The 16,294-nt window shown below is 53.4% G+C and overlaps 4 protein-coding genes across 4 annotated transcripts; all 4 read left to right on the forward strand.

The window, feature by feature from the left end:
* The first annotated feature begins 30 nt into the window (after window positions 1-30).
* BO70DRAFT_321296 (uncharacterized protein) lies at window positions 31-1,280 on the forward strand. The gene is made up of 4 exons (XM_025540511.1): window positions 31-163; window positions 247-507; window positions 578-684; window positions 763-1,280. The coding sequence occupies exons 1-4, from the start codon at window positions 82-84 to the stop codon at window positions 814-816; spliced, it is 504 nt and encodes a 167-aa protein (XP_025396168.1). The 5' UTR covers window positions 31-81; the 3' UTR covers window positions 817-1,280.
* A 1,023-nt stretch (window positions 1,281-2,303) lies between these two features.
* BO70DRAFT_365198 (MFS transporter) lies at window positions 2,304-4,151 on the forward strand. The gene is made up of 3 exons (XM_025544005.1): window positions 2,304-2,618; window positions 2,685-2,741; window positions 2,812-4,151. Exons 1-3 carry the CDS (start codon window positions 2,312-2,314, stop codon window positions 3,948-3,950), a joined length of 1,503 nt encoding a protein of 500 aa, XP_025396169.1. The 5' UTR covers window positions 2,304-2,311; the 3' UTR covers window positions 3,951-4,151.
* A 367-nt stretch (window positions 4,152-4,518) lies between these two features.
* BO70DRAFT_123205 (uncharacterized protein) lies at window positions 4,519-7,158 on the forward strand. The gene has a single exon (XM_025537971.1). The coding sequence runs from the start codon at window positions 4,661-4,663 to the stop codon at window positions 7,010-7,012; it is 2,352 nt and encodes a 783-aa protein (XP_025396170.1). The 5' UTR covers window positions 4,519-4,660; the 3' UTR covers window positions 7,013-7,158.
* Window positions 7,159-12,893: 5,735 nt separating this feature from the next.
* farB1 (putative C6 transcription factor (Ctf1B)) lies at window positions 12,894-16,162 on the forward strand. The gene is made up of 3 exons (XM_025544006.1): window positions 12,894-13,355; window positions 13,447-13,637; window positions 13,696-16,162. Exons 1-3 carry the CDS (start codon window positions 13,108-13,110, stop codon window positions 15,879-15,881), a joined length of 2,625 nt encoding a protein of 874 aa, XP_025396171.1. The 5' UTR covers window positions 12,894-13,107; the 3' UTR covers window positions 15,882-16,162.
* Window positions 16,163-16,294: the final 132 nt, after the last annotated feature.

Below are 16,294 nucleotides of genomic sequence, written 5' to 3' on the forward strand. Positions count from 1 at the left end.
GCGAACTCACGATGAATCGACACGTCAACTGTTGATCGAAGGGATAATCACCCCCCTTCCACACGGCGAACTTTCTCAGAGATGCTGCTACGGGACTCCCTCTCCCGTGTGCTGGCTCTTTTTCTTGTCGTTCTGCTCTGCTCTTCTTTCGCAACAGCCTCCGGTGAGTGACTCCCCAACGCCCCGCGCATCCTCCGAGAATAAGGGCTCAATAAGGACCGGCTGACATATTGCTATCCAACGCAGCGCCCGCATCATTTTGCAAGTGCACTTGCTTCTCCAATAGCACGATCATCCCTCTCGATCCCGACTCCTCGGGCTCCGGCTCGAGCCTACACGGTGCCTTGCGGTTCTTTGGTCGCAGTGATGATGCGCATGGCCTGGATGGAAGAGCCAAGAACTATCGGTCTTTGAACTGTAACGATTGCAGCCGGAAATTTTGCCTGGATTACGATTTGCCCACCTGTCATGGTGCAAAGGAAGATGATGTCTTCACTACTTGTTTTCGTATGATTTGGTTCCCCACGCCCGGCGTCTCTATTGCCCGTTCTCACATTGACCTTGCACGTCTGTCCAGAACGAGATTCCCGGAAGGATGAGGCGATAGTGTTCATCTTTATCATCGCCACGGGCAGCCTTCTCGCTTGGGCTATATTCAAACCTTGGGTGGAAAAGTGGCTTGAGGTATGTTTGATCGGGGAATACTCGTTATCGATTGGCAGGGGCCCCTGGCATGGATGGATGCGCTGACTCAGTATGCAGGCTGCAAGAGAGCGGCGATCATATATTCCTGTCTCTGAAAATGCTGGCCATTAGAGATGCATGCCCCATGCATGTCGCACCCATCAAAAGACCAAAATACACCGGCGCATGGCTGGCTGGCCAGACCTGGATCCCTTCCTCAAAGGACCGCATGCTAGCCCACCCGTGAGACTGAGGCTTGGTGTGAACCACATTTCCATATCCGTACGTTTCACTCTTCGCGTAACGGCATGGACTGTCGAACTGGCACACAGTCATGGTGTCCCCTTGAGCAACGAGGACGACTAAGTCCAAGGAACAATTTCTCACTAGAAGATGCGATCTCCTTGATTAATCCCTGCCTTTTGTTTCAACAACTCCCAGCCATTTGTATCTACCATTGCTATGAATAGAACAGCGCAGTTGCTTGGGTATGAGATTCGTGCAATTTATTCCATTGCTTATGCCTTTCCCCCCCCCCTCTTTTTGACATGTCATCAATGTCTTTCGTTCCAGCCTGGCCTCTGAACAGATCGGAGATGTGGGCTCCGTATGGCACTCGGCGCTGTTCCATGGTTCGATCGGCGCGGTGGCAGTTGTTGAAGTTTCATGATGTGACGATAGAGAGCTAGCTTCCTGTGGGGAATTGAGTTTGCGATCTCTGTATCTCCCTCAGTGGTCGTAGCTCTGGATCATTTAAGCGTTTTAACTTTCTAGCTGCAAGGCACAGAGGAAGAGGGGGGAGGCAGGGCAGAGGAGGAGGAAGAAAAGACATGCTCGCCACCTTCGGGGGTTTCTGCCCTCGGAAGTACCGTCGGGAAGACATGTTACACCAACCAGCCACCCATGAGGGGAGTAACCGGGAAACCAGGAAGCCAATTGCGATTGTACCTGGCCAGGTGAGGAGTAGGAGGAGGAAGTCAGTCAAGATGTCAAGAAACTGAAAGCCTGGTCTGTATTCCGTGCTGATGAAATATAAGAGATATCTCCAATCCTCTCAATATATCACCCCCCAGACTACTAGTAGTATCTAGTGGCCTATCTCGATCTCGACCGAAAGTCGAAAACTTTGCTGACGGTCGCAAGTCTGGTGCGCAAATCAAGAGTGCTGGATAACGGGGGAGGCGTTCCATGGGGCTTGTCCGACCGCGGTTGGTGACCGGGTCCCTTCACTCTTTCACTACTATATTTTCTTCTCTCTCTCTCTCTCTCTCTCTCTCTCTCTCTCTCTCTCTCTCTCCTCCCATCTTCAACTCATCTCTATCTTCCACTGAGCAATCTCCTTTCTTCTTCCTGTCTATCCCCCACCCCCCAAACGTGGAGAAAAAGTTGAAAGATCGTGCGGGGTATATAGTACAACACGAGACATTAAAAGGACTCAAGACAGAGAAAAGTCTTGTTGCCGTAAGAGTCTTTGACGATTCCACCGAAGATGGTATTGACACTGCAGAAAAGACCAACCGCCGACGACGACGACGACAAATTCCCCACCGTCCAGCTGTTCCTTCTAGCAATATGTCGCGTCGCAGAGCCCATCGCCCTGACCTCCATCTTCCCATATTCCTGGGTGATGGTTAGGGACTTCCAGGTGGCCGGCCCCGACAACGCCTCCTTCTATGCGGGCATTCTCGTCTCCACCTTTTCGCTGGCTGAAGCCCTCACCGGCATGTTCTGGGGGGGTCTTTCAGACCGTATCGGGCGTAAACCCGTCCTGATCTCCGGTTGTTTCGGGACCTTGCTGTCTCTCCTCCTGGTCGGGTTCGCCCCTAATTTTTGGGTGGCACTCTTCGGCCGCGCTCTTGGGGGGGCCCTGAATGGGAACATTGGTGTCATCCAGACCATCGTTGGCGAATTGGTCAAAAGGCCCGAACATGAGCGTAAGGATATCTTAACGGTTGGATACTCTCGTGGTTGCAGCTGTCGCTAACCGTGGGTGTATGTAGCTCGAGCCTATGCTGTCATGCCATTCGTTTGGTCGATAGGTACCATCATGGGACCAGGTCAGTGTGCTGATACTTTCCCCGTGGCGCCTCGTGGAAATGGGTATTAATCGCCTTGCGTCTCCTGCAGCCATTGGAGGGTTGCTTGTAAAGCCTGCCGAAGGTTTCCCCTCGCTCTTCTCTCGCGATGGCCTGTTTGGCAAATTCCCTTACCTCCTGCCTAATCTTGTTTGTTCCGTCTTACTGCTCTGTAGCATCATCCTCAGCTGGCTCTTACTCAACGAGACTCACCCGGATATGCAACCCCAAGTTGCACCAGATGACCTTGACAGGTGTTCCGCGGATCGTCCTCTTCTCATAGCCGCGCAGGCCACGGCCAACGCCGGAACGAACCTGCACATCGAGTCCTATGGAACTTTCGACCAGGTCCGTCTCCATGAGGACGAGCATTGGGCTGTGCGCGCAGATTTTTCAAACCCAGAATCCACCTCGCAGAAACACTCTATCTTTACATGGCGGCAAAGCATGCTTATCCTTGCCTTGGCCATTTTTACTTATCACTCGATGACATACGACCACTTGCTACCTATCTTCCTGCAGGACCGGAATTTCAGTGATATCTCCGCATTCTCGGCATCGGTTTTCAGATTCCCAGGGGGCGTGGGCCTCTCAACACAAACCGTTGGGCTGATCATGTCCACCGACGGCCTTATAGCGCTGGTCATCCAAATCTTCATTTTCCCTCTTCTGGCTGAGCGTCTAGGTGTTTGGAAACTGTTCATCATCGTCACTGTTCTCCATCCGTTGGCTTATTTAATGGTACCGTTCCTTGTCTTTTTGTCCAGCAGATATGTGATGTTTGGCATTTACACTTGTCTGGTGGTTCGCAACATTCTCTCGATCGTCGCTTTTCCGGTCCTTCTCATCCTTATCAAACAAGCGAGTCCTTCCGATTTGGTCATGGGGAAAATCAATGGCCTCGCAGCCTCCACCGGCGCTCTTGCACGCACGCTTGCGCCTCCCATTGCTGGCTATCTCTACAGCGCTGGTGCCAGGATCGAACTTACTGCCCTCGCCTGGTGGTCAAGCGCCTTCATCGCACTCGTTGGTGCGGTGCAAGTCTGCTTCATTGAACAGAAGAAGCATGTCTCCGTCACTATAAAACCACATGCACATTGCCGCTACACCTCAGATATATCACCCGTCAAAGACGAGGTTGTTCATATCATTGTAACGGACACTGATAGCGACAGGGACGACAATGCGTAGCTTGCCTTGTTGTTCTGCATATTTGCGACCCGTCATGGCGCTTACATAGACCCGTCCTTTTTCTGTCGTTGATTTCTGTGCCTGATTTCTTCTTCTTCTTCTTCTTTCTTTGGCAGGTCCACTCAAAGGTTGTGACAAATGCGGGATACCATCCATGTCAAATATATTTTTTAGGGTTCTGCACTTGTTAGCGGATGCACGGTGTTTCGGTGCCCGATGTATGTAGATGAGATGATACACATACTACATAACAAATATACTTCAGGCCATTAGCGCCCCATTTGATAATGCAGTGGACGTACTAGATACCATTTGAGCCTCCTAGCCTTGCGCATCCCCAGTTCCCACATCTCTCCATCTTAGATAGCAGTGTAGGCTCCACTCTGCATTGTGCCCACTGCTGTATGGTGTACGCAAGGCGGTGAGCAAGCCAGGGGGGCACTTACCGCGCCTCACCGCCCACCGTGCACGGTGCCGCTAGTCCGCTCTAGGACTAGGTTTGTTTACCACGATCCGGGCAACGGCCCCGAAAATAATCATAATAAACCATCTCCGAGCCGCACTCGCTCAACTTCTGGGACGTCACGAACCTCGTTATCGTCATCTGTTGGTATCGGGGCATTTGTGTTGTTCGCAAAGTTGATCTGCGACAACATCTGTCGACTGCTCAGTTACATAACAACCTATCTTCTCCCCCCACCCAGGCTGCCATGTCTGCGCCCCTCTCCCCTTTACCGTCCTCGCGCCAGAACTCGCAAGCCTTGTCGCCGGACTATGCCAATCCGACCACCATGGATGCCGATGAGATCGATATGGATGCGTATCTGGCAGCGGCCGATGCGCAGGAAAACATTCTCTCGAGCCCCCTGAAAGTGGTTGCTGAGGTTGCGGTCCAGGAAGATCCGAGTCCTGATGATGCGTATGAGGGGCACGATCAGCTTGTTGAACATGAAAATGGAAATGAAAATGATGATTATGCCAGCTCGCCACAAGTCGCCCCTAGCTCGCCCTTTCGGATTGATGCGAGAGATGAAACGGTGGACTTTCAGAGGCTGCGAGCTCTCAATCGGCAGGCCTCGGTAGGCCCAAGCGAACACTCTGCGACTCCCAGGAAGCGCTCCTATGAACATGCGCCCGACGATCTCGACGATGAGGATGGTCCCGCGGATAGACACAAGAAGGGGACTGGACCCAGAGGTGTTCCGGAGATCACTGTCTACGACGAGGACTGCGAGATCGCTGGGGAACAGAGAGCATCAGAAGGTGCTGGCCCGGAAGTTGTCAATAGTATGATGGAAGAGAAACATAACGAAGGCATGAGCACTGTTCTCCACGAAAATGACAACGGTGGCATGCAGGAAGAGCAGGAGGTTCTCGACTTGCACGACTTGCACGAAGATGATGTTATGATTGAAGACCCCAATGAGTCCATGGACGAGACTTGCCTGAGCACTTTCTCCGCGATCCCGGATATGACTACGTTTGCACAACTACGAAGTGATTCCCCGTTCAAAGTCAAGCGGCCTCTCCCGAGCAATCCCGCCAGGCCAGAGGACTCTCTTCGTCAGAGCGTCGAACCGGCTACACCTACTACCGCGAGGAAATCCCCAAGAAAGAGCACCCTGCTGAGTGAGTTCGGCACACCTATGGCTTCTCCCACGCCTCGAAGGCGGGAAGTAAGAGACTCAAACGAGACGCCCAATTTGCTCGACTTGACCGATCAGCCCAACCTTTTCCCTCGTCACCGCTATAGCGTACAGAATGAGCGATACTCCCCGTCCCGACGGTCACCGTTGCGAGCCGCTAGAGACCCAGCGCGGTCCCCTGGAAAGGTTTCACTCTTGGACTTCGACATCCCCAGCGCTCCTACACCCCGGTCCATCCCGACGGTAACACCTCGGGAGCTGGAATCCTTGAAATCCGGCTTTCTGTCGGAAATCTCGTCTCTCAAGGCTACACTGAGTGGGAAGGAGGCAGAGGTTGCTAGTCTCAAGCAGGCGGTTGCAGATGCGGAGCGGCGTGTTGGGGAGGCATTGGAAGAGGTCCGTAACGAGATCGCCCGCGTGGAGTCTCTGGAGATCGAGCAAGCAGAATGGCAGCGACGAGGCCAGGAAATGGAAGCCGTACTTCGAAACGTGAGGGCCGAAATTGTCGACGGCGAGCAGGAGAAAGACCGGTTGGTGAAGAAGGTGGATGAAGTGGAGAAGGCCAAGGAGCAGTTGGAAGGTAAAGTGGTGGAATTGGAGAGTCAATTGGCTGCTGCGCTGCAGTCTGCGTCCACGGCAAGTGTGCCTTCGGGGAGCACTATCCACACCAAGTCTCCCGAAGAAACTGCCAAGGAGGTGCAGGATGCTGTTGAGAAAGTTGCACGTGAGCTTCACACGTTGTACAAGGGCAAGCACGAAACGAAAGTAGCTGCCTTGAAGAAGAGCTACGAGGCTCGCTGGGAAAAGCGCTTGCGCGAGGCTGAGAATAAGTTGGCGACTGCCAACGAAGAAAACGAGCGCCTGAGAACGGAGCGGGATGCGACTGTGCCAGAAGCTCCGCGTATCGACACCAGCCTGATTTCCCAAGAACGCGATGAACACGAGGCAGAGAAACGCGTGCTAGAGGCGCAGATCAAAGGCCTGCAGCAAGAAATGGCAGCTCTCAAGAACGACAGCGAGAATTTGCGCACTGAATTGAAACAGGAGCGAGCAGAAAAAGGCGATCTGGTGGCCGCCGTGGATGAATGGTTGTCTATTCAGCAGAATCAACCACCGGCGCCTAGCGCCTCCCAGTCCTCTCCAGATCAAGAGATCGAGTCGCCAGAGCCGGTGCCGGCCGCAACAGAAGCGTCCTCCGAGAACTTCCAGCGGAGTGTTAGCCATTCCAGCACCTCGAGCGGCATTCGCCCCCCGAGCACGACCTCCGCCCCTGGCGAGAAGAAAATCTCCAAGATAAGAGCCCCTGGGCAACATCTTCGGGGGACCAGCGGCGGCAAGTCCGGGATTGCAGTCTTCGGGCCCGGCCGCAGCGGCATCATGGGGTCCATTGAACGAATGGGCCGTGGTGGTGCTTAACGGATGCAGAGGGATTTTGTGTTTTATTTTGTCTATTTTCCTTCCTTTTAACCTTTCCTGGTGGCCCTTGTTTCTGTTGCCCCAACGTACCGGTAGTTACTTGTTTGCTGTATATTGGTTTGGCTGTTGGCTGGGCACATATTTCTTCCTGATTGAGATATCCCGAAAAGGCGTTTTGGCCGAGAGCTATGGGAACCGAGGACTGTGGTTCAGTCATCGAATGAATTTATTGACGCAATGTGATTATGCCCTAATTATGACCGATGAGTCCAAACTGTGCTTTCTCGTATAGTCAAGAACAGGAGTGTGGAAGTAAGGAGTAATGATACGGAGGAGTTTGATGAGTATCATCAACCATCATTCTACTCAAGCTGTGCACCCGGTAGTCAGGGGAACAGATACCATAACGGAAAAGGGTGACGAGGGCAAGACCTCTCGATGCACACACGGGCATTGATAGCCACTGGTATTCAAGCGCTCCGGAAACGGCACTGCCCCATGATCCGCCTCGCTCCAGGTAGACGAAGAGGACGGATGTACGGAGTACCGAGTACGGAGTACGGAGTACGAGTAAGAGTACACCATATCCCCTGCTACCGGGTCTCTCCAAGGGCCCAGTCACCCCAGGGATCATGCGAGATCTCAGCCCTTGAGGACTCGGTCCAGGCGATGCTCGCGCCCAACTTGAAGGATTGACTGCATGCAAGGATCCTGAATAGTCGGAATGCGGATGATGATTCAGACGGAGACCAGCTCGATTAGGAGGGAGGGCAGGCGACAGTTCCCTGGTCCCTCGAGCACGCGAGTCTTCTGACACGGGCCTCTCGGATCAGCCGGGATCCCTGCGCAGCCATGCAGGGCACAAGGACTGCCAGTGGACTTGATGGTGGTTGCAGTTCCATCTGCCTCCCTGATATTGTGTGTGTATGTATACCCGGGCCGTAAGGTACGGAGTGGTATCCTCTCCGTCCTCTTATAGATGGGGGATGGCCTATACTATGCTGCGGTGGTGGGCCAGCCTGGCACCTGCATGACAGCCAATTTGACAGAACGTGGGGGAGGGGGAGGGAGAGAGTGGGGGGTTTGTTGGTGGATGGCGAGAGCTCGGATCGCTGTGCTTGTTGCTTGGCTCGGGAAGATGTCCGAGTACTAAGTACGTACGGAGTAGTGCAGCCACACGGCGGTCCTTGTGTGTGCCTACTTACTACTACTAGTAGTAGTACGGCGTACGGAGTGCTGCCTATACCTTTAGGGTAAAGGGTTAGGCGGAACTAGACCCAAGTGCGGGGGATTCCCTTCCTTGCTGGGCCGAGTGGAAGGAAGTCTGGGAGATTGCGAGACACGGGAGGAAGGACGTGAGACATTTAAACCAGGACATGTGCGCCTGCACAGTAAGTGGTACTCTATCAGACGGCTCAATTGCCTCCTCCATTGGTGTAGATAAGGTAAACTCACTGGGACTTGCTAGTAGGAGTACACGGTAGTAGTTAGTGAGAATGATATCATACATCCCGTCATCTGCCCCGGTCTCCCCCAAGATCAGAAAAAGGGGGTGAGACTGGGGAAGACGGGAGCTGGAAGGTTCGATCATTCGCCGCAGCAGGCAAATAATTAATTATCGCTCTAGGGTCGAAACTCGAAAGACTCCATTCATTGTTTCCATCAATCCATCCAGATCCATGCCCATACCCACCTTGCCTGATCGGGATTAGTCGCCCACCCTTGCTCAGCTCGGCTGCCTTTGCGCAGCCTGTCATTGGCTGCCAACCCGCAGTCGCTGGCGAGCCGACTGTCGGTTAGTCATCCCCCCCCCCAGGCCCCAGCCCCTTCCTCAGTTCCTCTCCCCGGGTCCCCACATGGGGATCCGTCCAGGTGTCAGTGATTGGCGTGGGGGGATTTGGGGGAAACTCTGAAAAATCCCTCGTGAAGGTCGGAAATTATCCACTGGGCCAATCAGGCTGGATGCGCCTTCAAACTGTGTTCAGAATTGTTGGGGCCGTACCTACTAGTCGTAGTAGTGGTTCCTTCCATGATTCCATCAGCCAGTCCTACTTGGGTAGGTCCTAACTACTTTACTAATCTACCCAGTCCGTTCCTGCCCCGTAGTATTATTCCAGGCCCGACAGATCACGATATGAGGCGTTGAACTTCGAAGCTGCGCACTACTTACATACGTAGGGTAAATACCCCGACCTTAGCAGGCAGTTTTATCGATCAACTGCGAACACATCCAATGACATGTACTCTCCCCAGTAGCAGCATGCAAGATGTTGTGACGGCGCATGGTTTCAGCAAGGAACCGTCTGCTCCTCAAGTCAACACTAAGGTACGTACTCGAAACTCAACGCATTACGACACTGTACATGAAACAGTCCGCACCCCCAGAGCTCCGGGAGTCCCTAGAAGTTAGGGACTCGGTATCTAGGGAGAGAGACCTCAGAGTCAGGTGCCTGGTTGATTATTATTAATATTCTTCTTCTTCTTATTATCATTATTATTAGCTACCCCAGTACTCCGTACTCCGCCCTCTGTATAGGTAGTCATCTCCCGCTGCTGCTAGCCTACTCCGTATTTCCACCTATCTGATGTGTGGGGGGGGGGGGGGGGAAGGGGGCTGACGGTTTCCTCCGATTATCGCTGGTAGAGGATGGCCCTCCCTTGCCAACCGAGCACAATAATAGCCTTTGGTCCTACGTAGTCTGTTCGTTCCGACTCCACTTGGGCATCAAGCCAGCCGGTGACGCCAACCCACCTGGGACAGATCGAAGGTCATCCGCAGTTGCTGCACCGATTCTGGGCTGCTGTGGCTGCCTTGGTGAGTTCAGAAAGCGCCGCTTGTCGGCGCTACCACACGTGTCATCGGCCATGTTTCGATATTCGGCTGGAAGTCGGCGAAGTCTCACGTGGAAGAGCTTGTTTATTCACGCTCAGGAAGGGGGATGGATTCGGGATGGAACAATTGTCCTGTAAATGCGCTGCAGGGAGAGAGCAAGAGAGGGAGAGTTCGTCAACCCTGTTGCGAGATTTAATTTGCCCGCCTTTCAATCTGGCTGGCTGTTGATACGTAAGACCAAGCATCTGACTGACTGAGTGCACAATTTTTGTAGTAGCGCCCCGAATTTGAGCTGATCCATCTGCGGCGCGATATCATTCTCCCCTGAGAACATCGAAAATTCAGGGCAAGGATGAGAAAGAAATGAAAAAGTCTGACGTCGACTTGTCCCTGGTGGAAGCATTGGTGATCGGTTGCAACATCTCCTTCCGAGCCTTCCCCAGTTCTTTACCTGCGGGTCGTGATGATCCATAACCGACTTCTGTGGCCACTCCAGTATCCAGTGCCTGGTAAACCACTAGGGTTGGTTCCAAGGTAGCAGTCGTTACCGCAGTTTGGACCGACCCAGCGATTCGTACTCCATCGGCATGCGGGATCGGCTGCGATTCTACATTGGGCAGTGGGCGGGGCGAGCGTGACTGCTCGTCCTGCTCCTCCCGCATGCGTTCCGTGACTAAATCCTACTTGGGCCTAGCGGCGAGTTGGGACTCCGGAGCAAATGGTGGTCTCTGCCGGTCTCGATGCCGGAGCCCAGCGACAATCCGGGAGCCCATTATTAATCCATCAGCGCCATGGCGATGCCAATCTCGTTTCAATTCCCGCCGGCTGGCCAGACTTCCCACACAGGGGTCTCTCTATTATAATCTACTAGATACTCGATACTCCGTACGGAGGAGTACACACTTAAGGACGGCGACCAGTACCAAGTAAGCTCGGAGGACTTGAGCACTGTACTAACATTACTTAAGTAGTATGTTGGTAGGCACAGGAGATCGGTCTCGCTTTGATAATGCATGGCATATACAGTTTTTCTACTTGACAGGTTGCCGGAGTACATATCCAGCCATCCTATCTACTGTATGCATGGTAACCGAGTACTAAGTAGTACTTAGTACTTGCGCGGACAGCAGGTTGCACCCTTGTCGGATTCGCCTTCGGATTGGATGACGAAAAGGCTCTCGTTTTGATGCTAGATGCAGTGCACAGTAACTGGAGGAATCGAGACAATCCCAGAGAACCCGGCCTGGTCCAACTCCTGGTGTCTTACTCGCGGTTCCTGGTCTTGCAGGGGGGCATGATGTATCATCGCAGGGGCTACCGTAACTGGTGCTGGTGCTGGTGCCGACAGAGGCAGACCCCGGAATCTTTTCCGAACAAATATGACGCAGCTGCCTATCATTCCCGTCACTGTCCGGCAGGTCTCGCACCAGAATTTCCAGGCTGCATCCAACGGGATAATCCCGTCGGAGGGGGCGTTTGCTCATACAACCAATGTGCCGCAGAATACTTTCAAGTACAATTATTCCGTCCATCATGGATGAATGGTCCCCGTTGACGTCGGGGTCTATGCAGTAGATACTACCTAGATACTAGGTAAGTAGTGCCTACCAATGACAGGGCCGTCATTTCGCTCCCGGTCCCCTCCGGTGGTGGCCAAGCCGGTTGACTGGCTGTGGAGTTGTGGCGGCCAGACACGGTTACTACCAACTCCAGCCCCGTATGTAGGTAACGTGACCGGGCCGACGGGACCCAAATCGGGAAGGGGGATGGGATTAGAAATCTGCCTGCCATTTCCTCAGCTCTGGGACTACTACGGAATACTATTTCCTTCACTTTTATGATCGTACACATTTTTGTTGTTATTGTAATCATGAATTATTCTTCTAATTACCATTCTCAGCTCATTGGGTCTGTTGTGGTGAAGGTGGGGTGAAGGGCTAAGGATACAAGACTAAGACTAGGTACGGAGTAAGGGAGTGAGTAGTCCGCTAAAAGAAACCGGACCGGAGGTGGAAACGGCTTCCAAACCCCAATAATTCTTTTTGGGAATTTTCCCTCCTCGGGGGGCTGAACTTCTTGAAGTTCTTGCGTGGGGTGGGGGGTGGATGCTCATTGGCGTGGTTGGCGTGGTTGGCGGGGTCTGCGCAGTAAGCAGCGGCAACGACTGGTGCAAAGCATTGCAATTGCCAATCTGATTGCCCGCCCGTCCACCCCCACCACTGGACCTTGGCCCGCTCCCAGGTCTCCTCCAAGTCCAACAGCTGGATTGGGACTAGTCTTCGCCGTAACTAGCGCCGGCCTTCTTTTCTGGCCAGCGTGACTCTCAACTTAGCAAGATAGATACATACATACCATACCTACTGACTGACTGACTAACTATAGTCTTACAGTAGAGGGTACGATTTACGGAGTATACATGCTATGCTATCAACTCTCCACCTGGATGGATCATTCAGACTCCTCCCACAAATACAATGGCACTTGATGAGACGACTGTGTTCAGTGTTGACAATGACGGTCACGGTCAACTAGCAAATAGGCCGGCCCTCCGTATTATGGAGCCCACACACAGACTCCGCGTCTAGGTTTCCAGACGGAATCCCACGGTTCGGTCTGGTCTGGGGGAGGCGACACTGGGCAAGAAGTGGATCTGGGGCTCATCGTCCCCAACGCCAGCGCCTCCTGACTGACTTGACTGACTGACGGTTGGAACTTGGACAAGGCCTGCTGCCGCTTGCCTGCTACGGACGTAATAGTGCATAGTACGGAGTACGCATCGTTCTAATACTTAAGCATTCTCCTCCCCGGCCCCAGGTCGCACCTCGATTTTTGTCCCTTTTGGACGGAAAGATTGGAACGTGGTCCTGTGATCCCCTTTCCCCCGGAAGGAAGACCATAACCTAATTCCCCATATGAATTATTCTAATTAGGAAAACAAAAAAAGAAAAAAAGAAGTCTCTCCACTCTTGTGTCTTTTGTTGGGTCACGCTCCGGATTTCCTCTCTCTCTCTCTCTCTCTCTCTCTTCACGATTAAACTCCTTGTTCCTTTTCATTCCTCCCCTTTTTTACTCTTGCGCCTTTAATCCTCGTTCCCCCCCGATTGATCATTAATTGATTTTGACTATATCCTCACCCTCATCTTCCTCATCTTTTCCATCTACCGTTCGCTGTCGTCTCTTCCTCCTTCTTCCCGCCCGCCATTGACCCGTGAAACTGGCCTGTCTACGGATGAACGGAATTTACTGAATCACACTTCGCATAATGGCTGACATTGCTGTATCAACAACATCCCCTCCGGCGTCGTTTGAGGCGGATCCCAAGACGAAGAGGAAAGCCTCGACGGCCGGCCTGCCCGCCAATTCCCGTCCTGTAAAACGGCGGGCGTCGAAGGCGTGCTGTTGCTGCCGCGCGCGCAAAGTGCGGTGTGATGTGGTCGAAAACGGATCGCCCTGTACGAATTGCCGGCTAGACCAAGTAGAGTGCATCGTCACTGAAAGCAAGAGGAGAAAGTTCGTCCACATCGAATACATGCCTCCCGTTTGATTTCCACTCCCCAGAAGTGCCGGCTAACCATGAGCGCGCCTTGTTGCCACTCTCCAGGAAATCACGCGTTGAGGTTGACAATGTAAACCCTCATCGGCTGTCCCAGTCGCCTGCAGAGATCCCAGACGACGGGGCAAGCCTGTTCAGGAGGCTGAGCGAGTGCCATGGGCTTCCCGATATGGTCCCCGCCTCTCCATCGCAGCATTCAATTGATCTGGAGCAAGGGCAGCACATGCCGCATCTTTTATGTGTGTCTTGTCGCTGACTTCCTGCCATTCTGCAATGATGCTAACACCCAGCTTGTAGATCAGAGCCAGGTGAACAGGATTGGATCGGGGGACCGCTACCATCGAAGAATGGCTCCCACTCCTACCGTGCCAGCGACTCTCCCGTTGCACCATGTGACCTCGCAGATCCAACAGCTGTTGGATCCTTCCTTCGCCAGTGCCAGATCCGGTGGGGTCTCCCTACCGGACTACATTCGCGGGTTGCCGCCTCGCCTACAGAAGGAGGACATTGACTATTTGTCCATGAAGGGGGCGTTGACCGTTCCCGACGTTGGACTGCGGAACGAATTGCTGAAGAGCTATCTCCACTACGTGCACACGTATATGCCCCTTCTTGACCTGGAGGACTTCCTGCAGACGATTGTTCAGAACGATGGCACCCGTCGCATGAGCCTACTATTGTTTCAAGCCGTGATGTTTGCCGGCACTGCTTTTATCGACCTAAAACATCTACACGCGGCCGGTTATCCGACCCGAAAGGCTGCGCGAAAAGCATTCTTTCAACGTGCCAGACTTCTCTACGACTTCGACTATGAAGTCGACCGCATCTCGCTCGTTCAATCCTTGTTACTCATGACCTATTGGTATGAGACGCCCGATGATCAGAAGGACACCTGGCATTGGATGGGCGTGAGTTTGTCCCTGGCACATACCATCGGCTTGCATCGCGACCCTGGAAATTCCCGTATGGATCTTCGGCGCCAGCGGATGTGGAAACGGATCTGGTGGAGCACATATACCCGTGACCGTCTGATCGCCTTGGGAATGAGACGTCCGATGCGCGTCAAAGACGACGACTGCGATGTCCCTATGTTAACCCTGGACGACTTTGAGTTCCGCCCATTTTCACCGGAGATCGTCAGCATCGTCGGGAATTCTGAGATTCTCCAAAGCGTGAGCTACCAGAAAGAACTCGCCTTGATGTTCATTGAGAAGGCGAAGCTCTGTCTCTGCGTTAGCCATGTTCTATCCGCTCAGTACTCGGTCCTGAGTCATAAGTTTGGCGGTACAATGGAGACGACCATGATGTTGGTGCCCAAAAAATCGGCGGCGGAGACCTTTGAAGTTCGCCGTTGCGATCAAGAGCTGGAAGACTGGCGGGCCCATCTTCCGGCGGAGATTCGATACGCTCCCGCTGCGCCATCCAAGTTGACTGAGGCGCAAGAAGTCCTTCACTCCCACCGCGCGCTTCTCAAAATGGTCTATTTGACTACGTCAAGCGCGCTCCATCGGCCCCAGGTCCTCCCAGCTATACCGCTTCCGTCAATGGACGCGGAACTGCAAGAAATATCGAGGAACAAGGTGCGGTTTGCGGCAATCGAGATCACGAATATTGCGCAGGACCTACATAGTTTGAATCTGACCCGATATTTCCCTACGACCGGTGTCACAGTGCTACTCCCCGCGGTCATTATTCATCTCCTTGACATCAAGTCCAGCGATGCCACCATCCGGATGACCAGCCTGCAACGGTTTTACCAGTGCATGCGAATTCTGCAGCGCCTAAGAGAGATCTATGCGTCGGCAGACTTCGCGACGTCATTCCTGGAGGCTGCCATCCGGAAGGCCGGCATCCAACTCACGGTGGCACCACAGGATGTGCAAGCACGGGCTAGCAGCACTCTCGATGCGACAGCGCGTGTCAGCACCCTGACCCCGCCTCCCGACTCGCTGGCACAGAAAATCCCGGATCTGACATATCCGAAATCTGACGGGGCAGGCATTGCTGGGCAGCTTGCCGAGGGAAGCGGCGGACCTCTGTTCGCATCAACGCCACCACCCTCGGACGGTAGCGAGAACGGGAGTACCAGTAACGTGAACTCGAGCTATCACCAGGATGCGTTCACTATCCCCAACTTCGATCCAGAGCTGAGCATAAGCCAGCTGATGGACCTGGCGAACGATGCCGAGGTGACACAGAACGACTTCGACGCCCTGATCAACTTTGATGATGCCGGCGCCGACTTCTTGACGGGCGATGACGGTCTGGGCTCGAATGGGAATGCCAATGGGAAAAGCTATGGCTTTGGGATGAGTGCCATGGGCAGTCTATCCGACATGATGGGGTTTGATACGGAGAGCAAGGGGGTTACCTTGTCTGGCCTGGGAGACGGTCAGCTGGCCGACGATCGCAGCGCGGCACCACAGACCGAGACGAATGCCATCACGGCAGACCTTGATGCGGAGCTTGGATTAAACCTATAAGGAGGGGGCTGACTTCTCCTTGGACTTGTCTCCGCTGTCTGTGTGTTTGTTGCGGGGCAATCTGTCTAGTTTCTTTCACATTCTGGGAGCATCAAAGGGAAAGGTGCCTGGCGTTTTGAACTATTTTGGATGGGGGGTTCATGCACGCATGTACCTGGTACATACGCATTCCCACTGCACTGCATCTGCATCATCTGTACAGAGTCGAAAGTAGCTAGGTAAACTAGACTATACGACATGAAGAAATGAATGACCTGACTGATCACACAACCGTTTCCACCCCTTGCACAGTACACTGTACTACCCCGGTGAGTAAGTAGGGTGACGCCGGAATCCCCAAGTCACACCGCATCCACCATCCCAAGCAAGCCATTTGATGGTGATGCTTCTCAGGCCAGGTTCCCCTCATGTTA

Source organism: Aspergillus heteromorphus (genome assembly GCF_003184545.1).
Source record: "Aspergillus heteromorphus CBS 117.55 chromosome Unknown BO70scaffold_28, whole genome shotgun sequence".
NCBI lineage: Eukaryota > Fungi > Ascomycota > Eurotiomycetes > Eurotiales > Aspergillaceae > Aspergillus > Aspergillus heteromorphus.

Excerpts from the sequence above, each read along its gene's own strand:
- BO70DRAFT_321296 (XM_025540511.1), top strand. The coding sequence starts at position 82 with ATGCTGCTACGGGACTCCCTCTCCCGTGTGCTGGCTCTTTTTCTTGTC. Across the intron at positions 164-246 it reads TTCTTTCGCAACAGCCTCCG|CGCCCGCATCATTTTGCAAG; the intron begins GTGAGTGACTCC and ends TATCCAACGCAG. Across the intron at positions 685-762 it reads GGGTGGAAAAGTGGCTTGAG|GCTGCAAGAGAGCGGCGATC; the intron begins GTATGTTTGATC and ends CTCAGTATGCAG.
- BO70DRAFT_365198 (XM_025544005.1), top strand. The coding sequence starts at position 2,312 with ATGGTTAGGGACTTCCAGGTGGCCGGCCCCGACAACGCCTCCTTCTAT. Across the intron at positions 2,619-2,684 it reads CAAAAGGCCCGAACATGAGC|CTCGAGCCTATGCTGTCATG; the intron begins GTAAGGATATCT and ends GGGTGTATGTAG. Across the intron at positions 2,742-2,811 it reads AGGTACCATCATGGGACCAG|CCATTGGAGGGTTGCTTGTA; the intron begins GTCAGTGTGCTG and ends CGTCTCCTGCAG.
- BO70DRAFT_123205 (XM_025537971.1), top strand. The coding sequence starts at position 4,661 with ATGTCTGCGCCCCTCTCCCCTTTACCGTCCTCGCGCCAGAACTCGCAA.
- farB1 (XM_025544006.1), top strand. The coding sequence starts at position 13,108 with ATGGCTGACATTGCTGTATCAACAACATCCCCTCCGGCGTCGTTTGAG. Across the intron at positions 13,356-13,446 it reads ACTGAAAGCAAGAGGAGAAA|GAAATCACGCGTTGAGGTTG; the intron begins GTTCGTCCACAT and ends GCCACTCTCCAG. Across the intron at positions 13,638-13,695 it reads GCACATGCCGCATCTTTTAT|ATCAGAGCCAGGTGAACAGG; the intron begins GTGTGTCTTGTC and ends CCCAGCTTGTAG.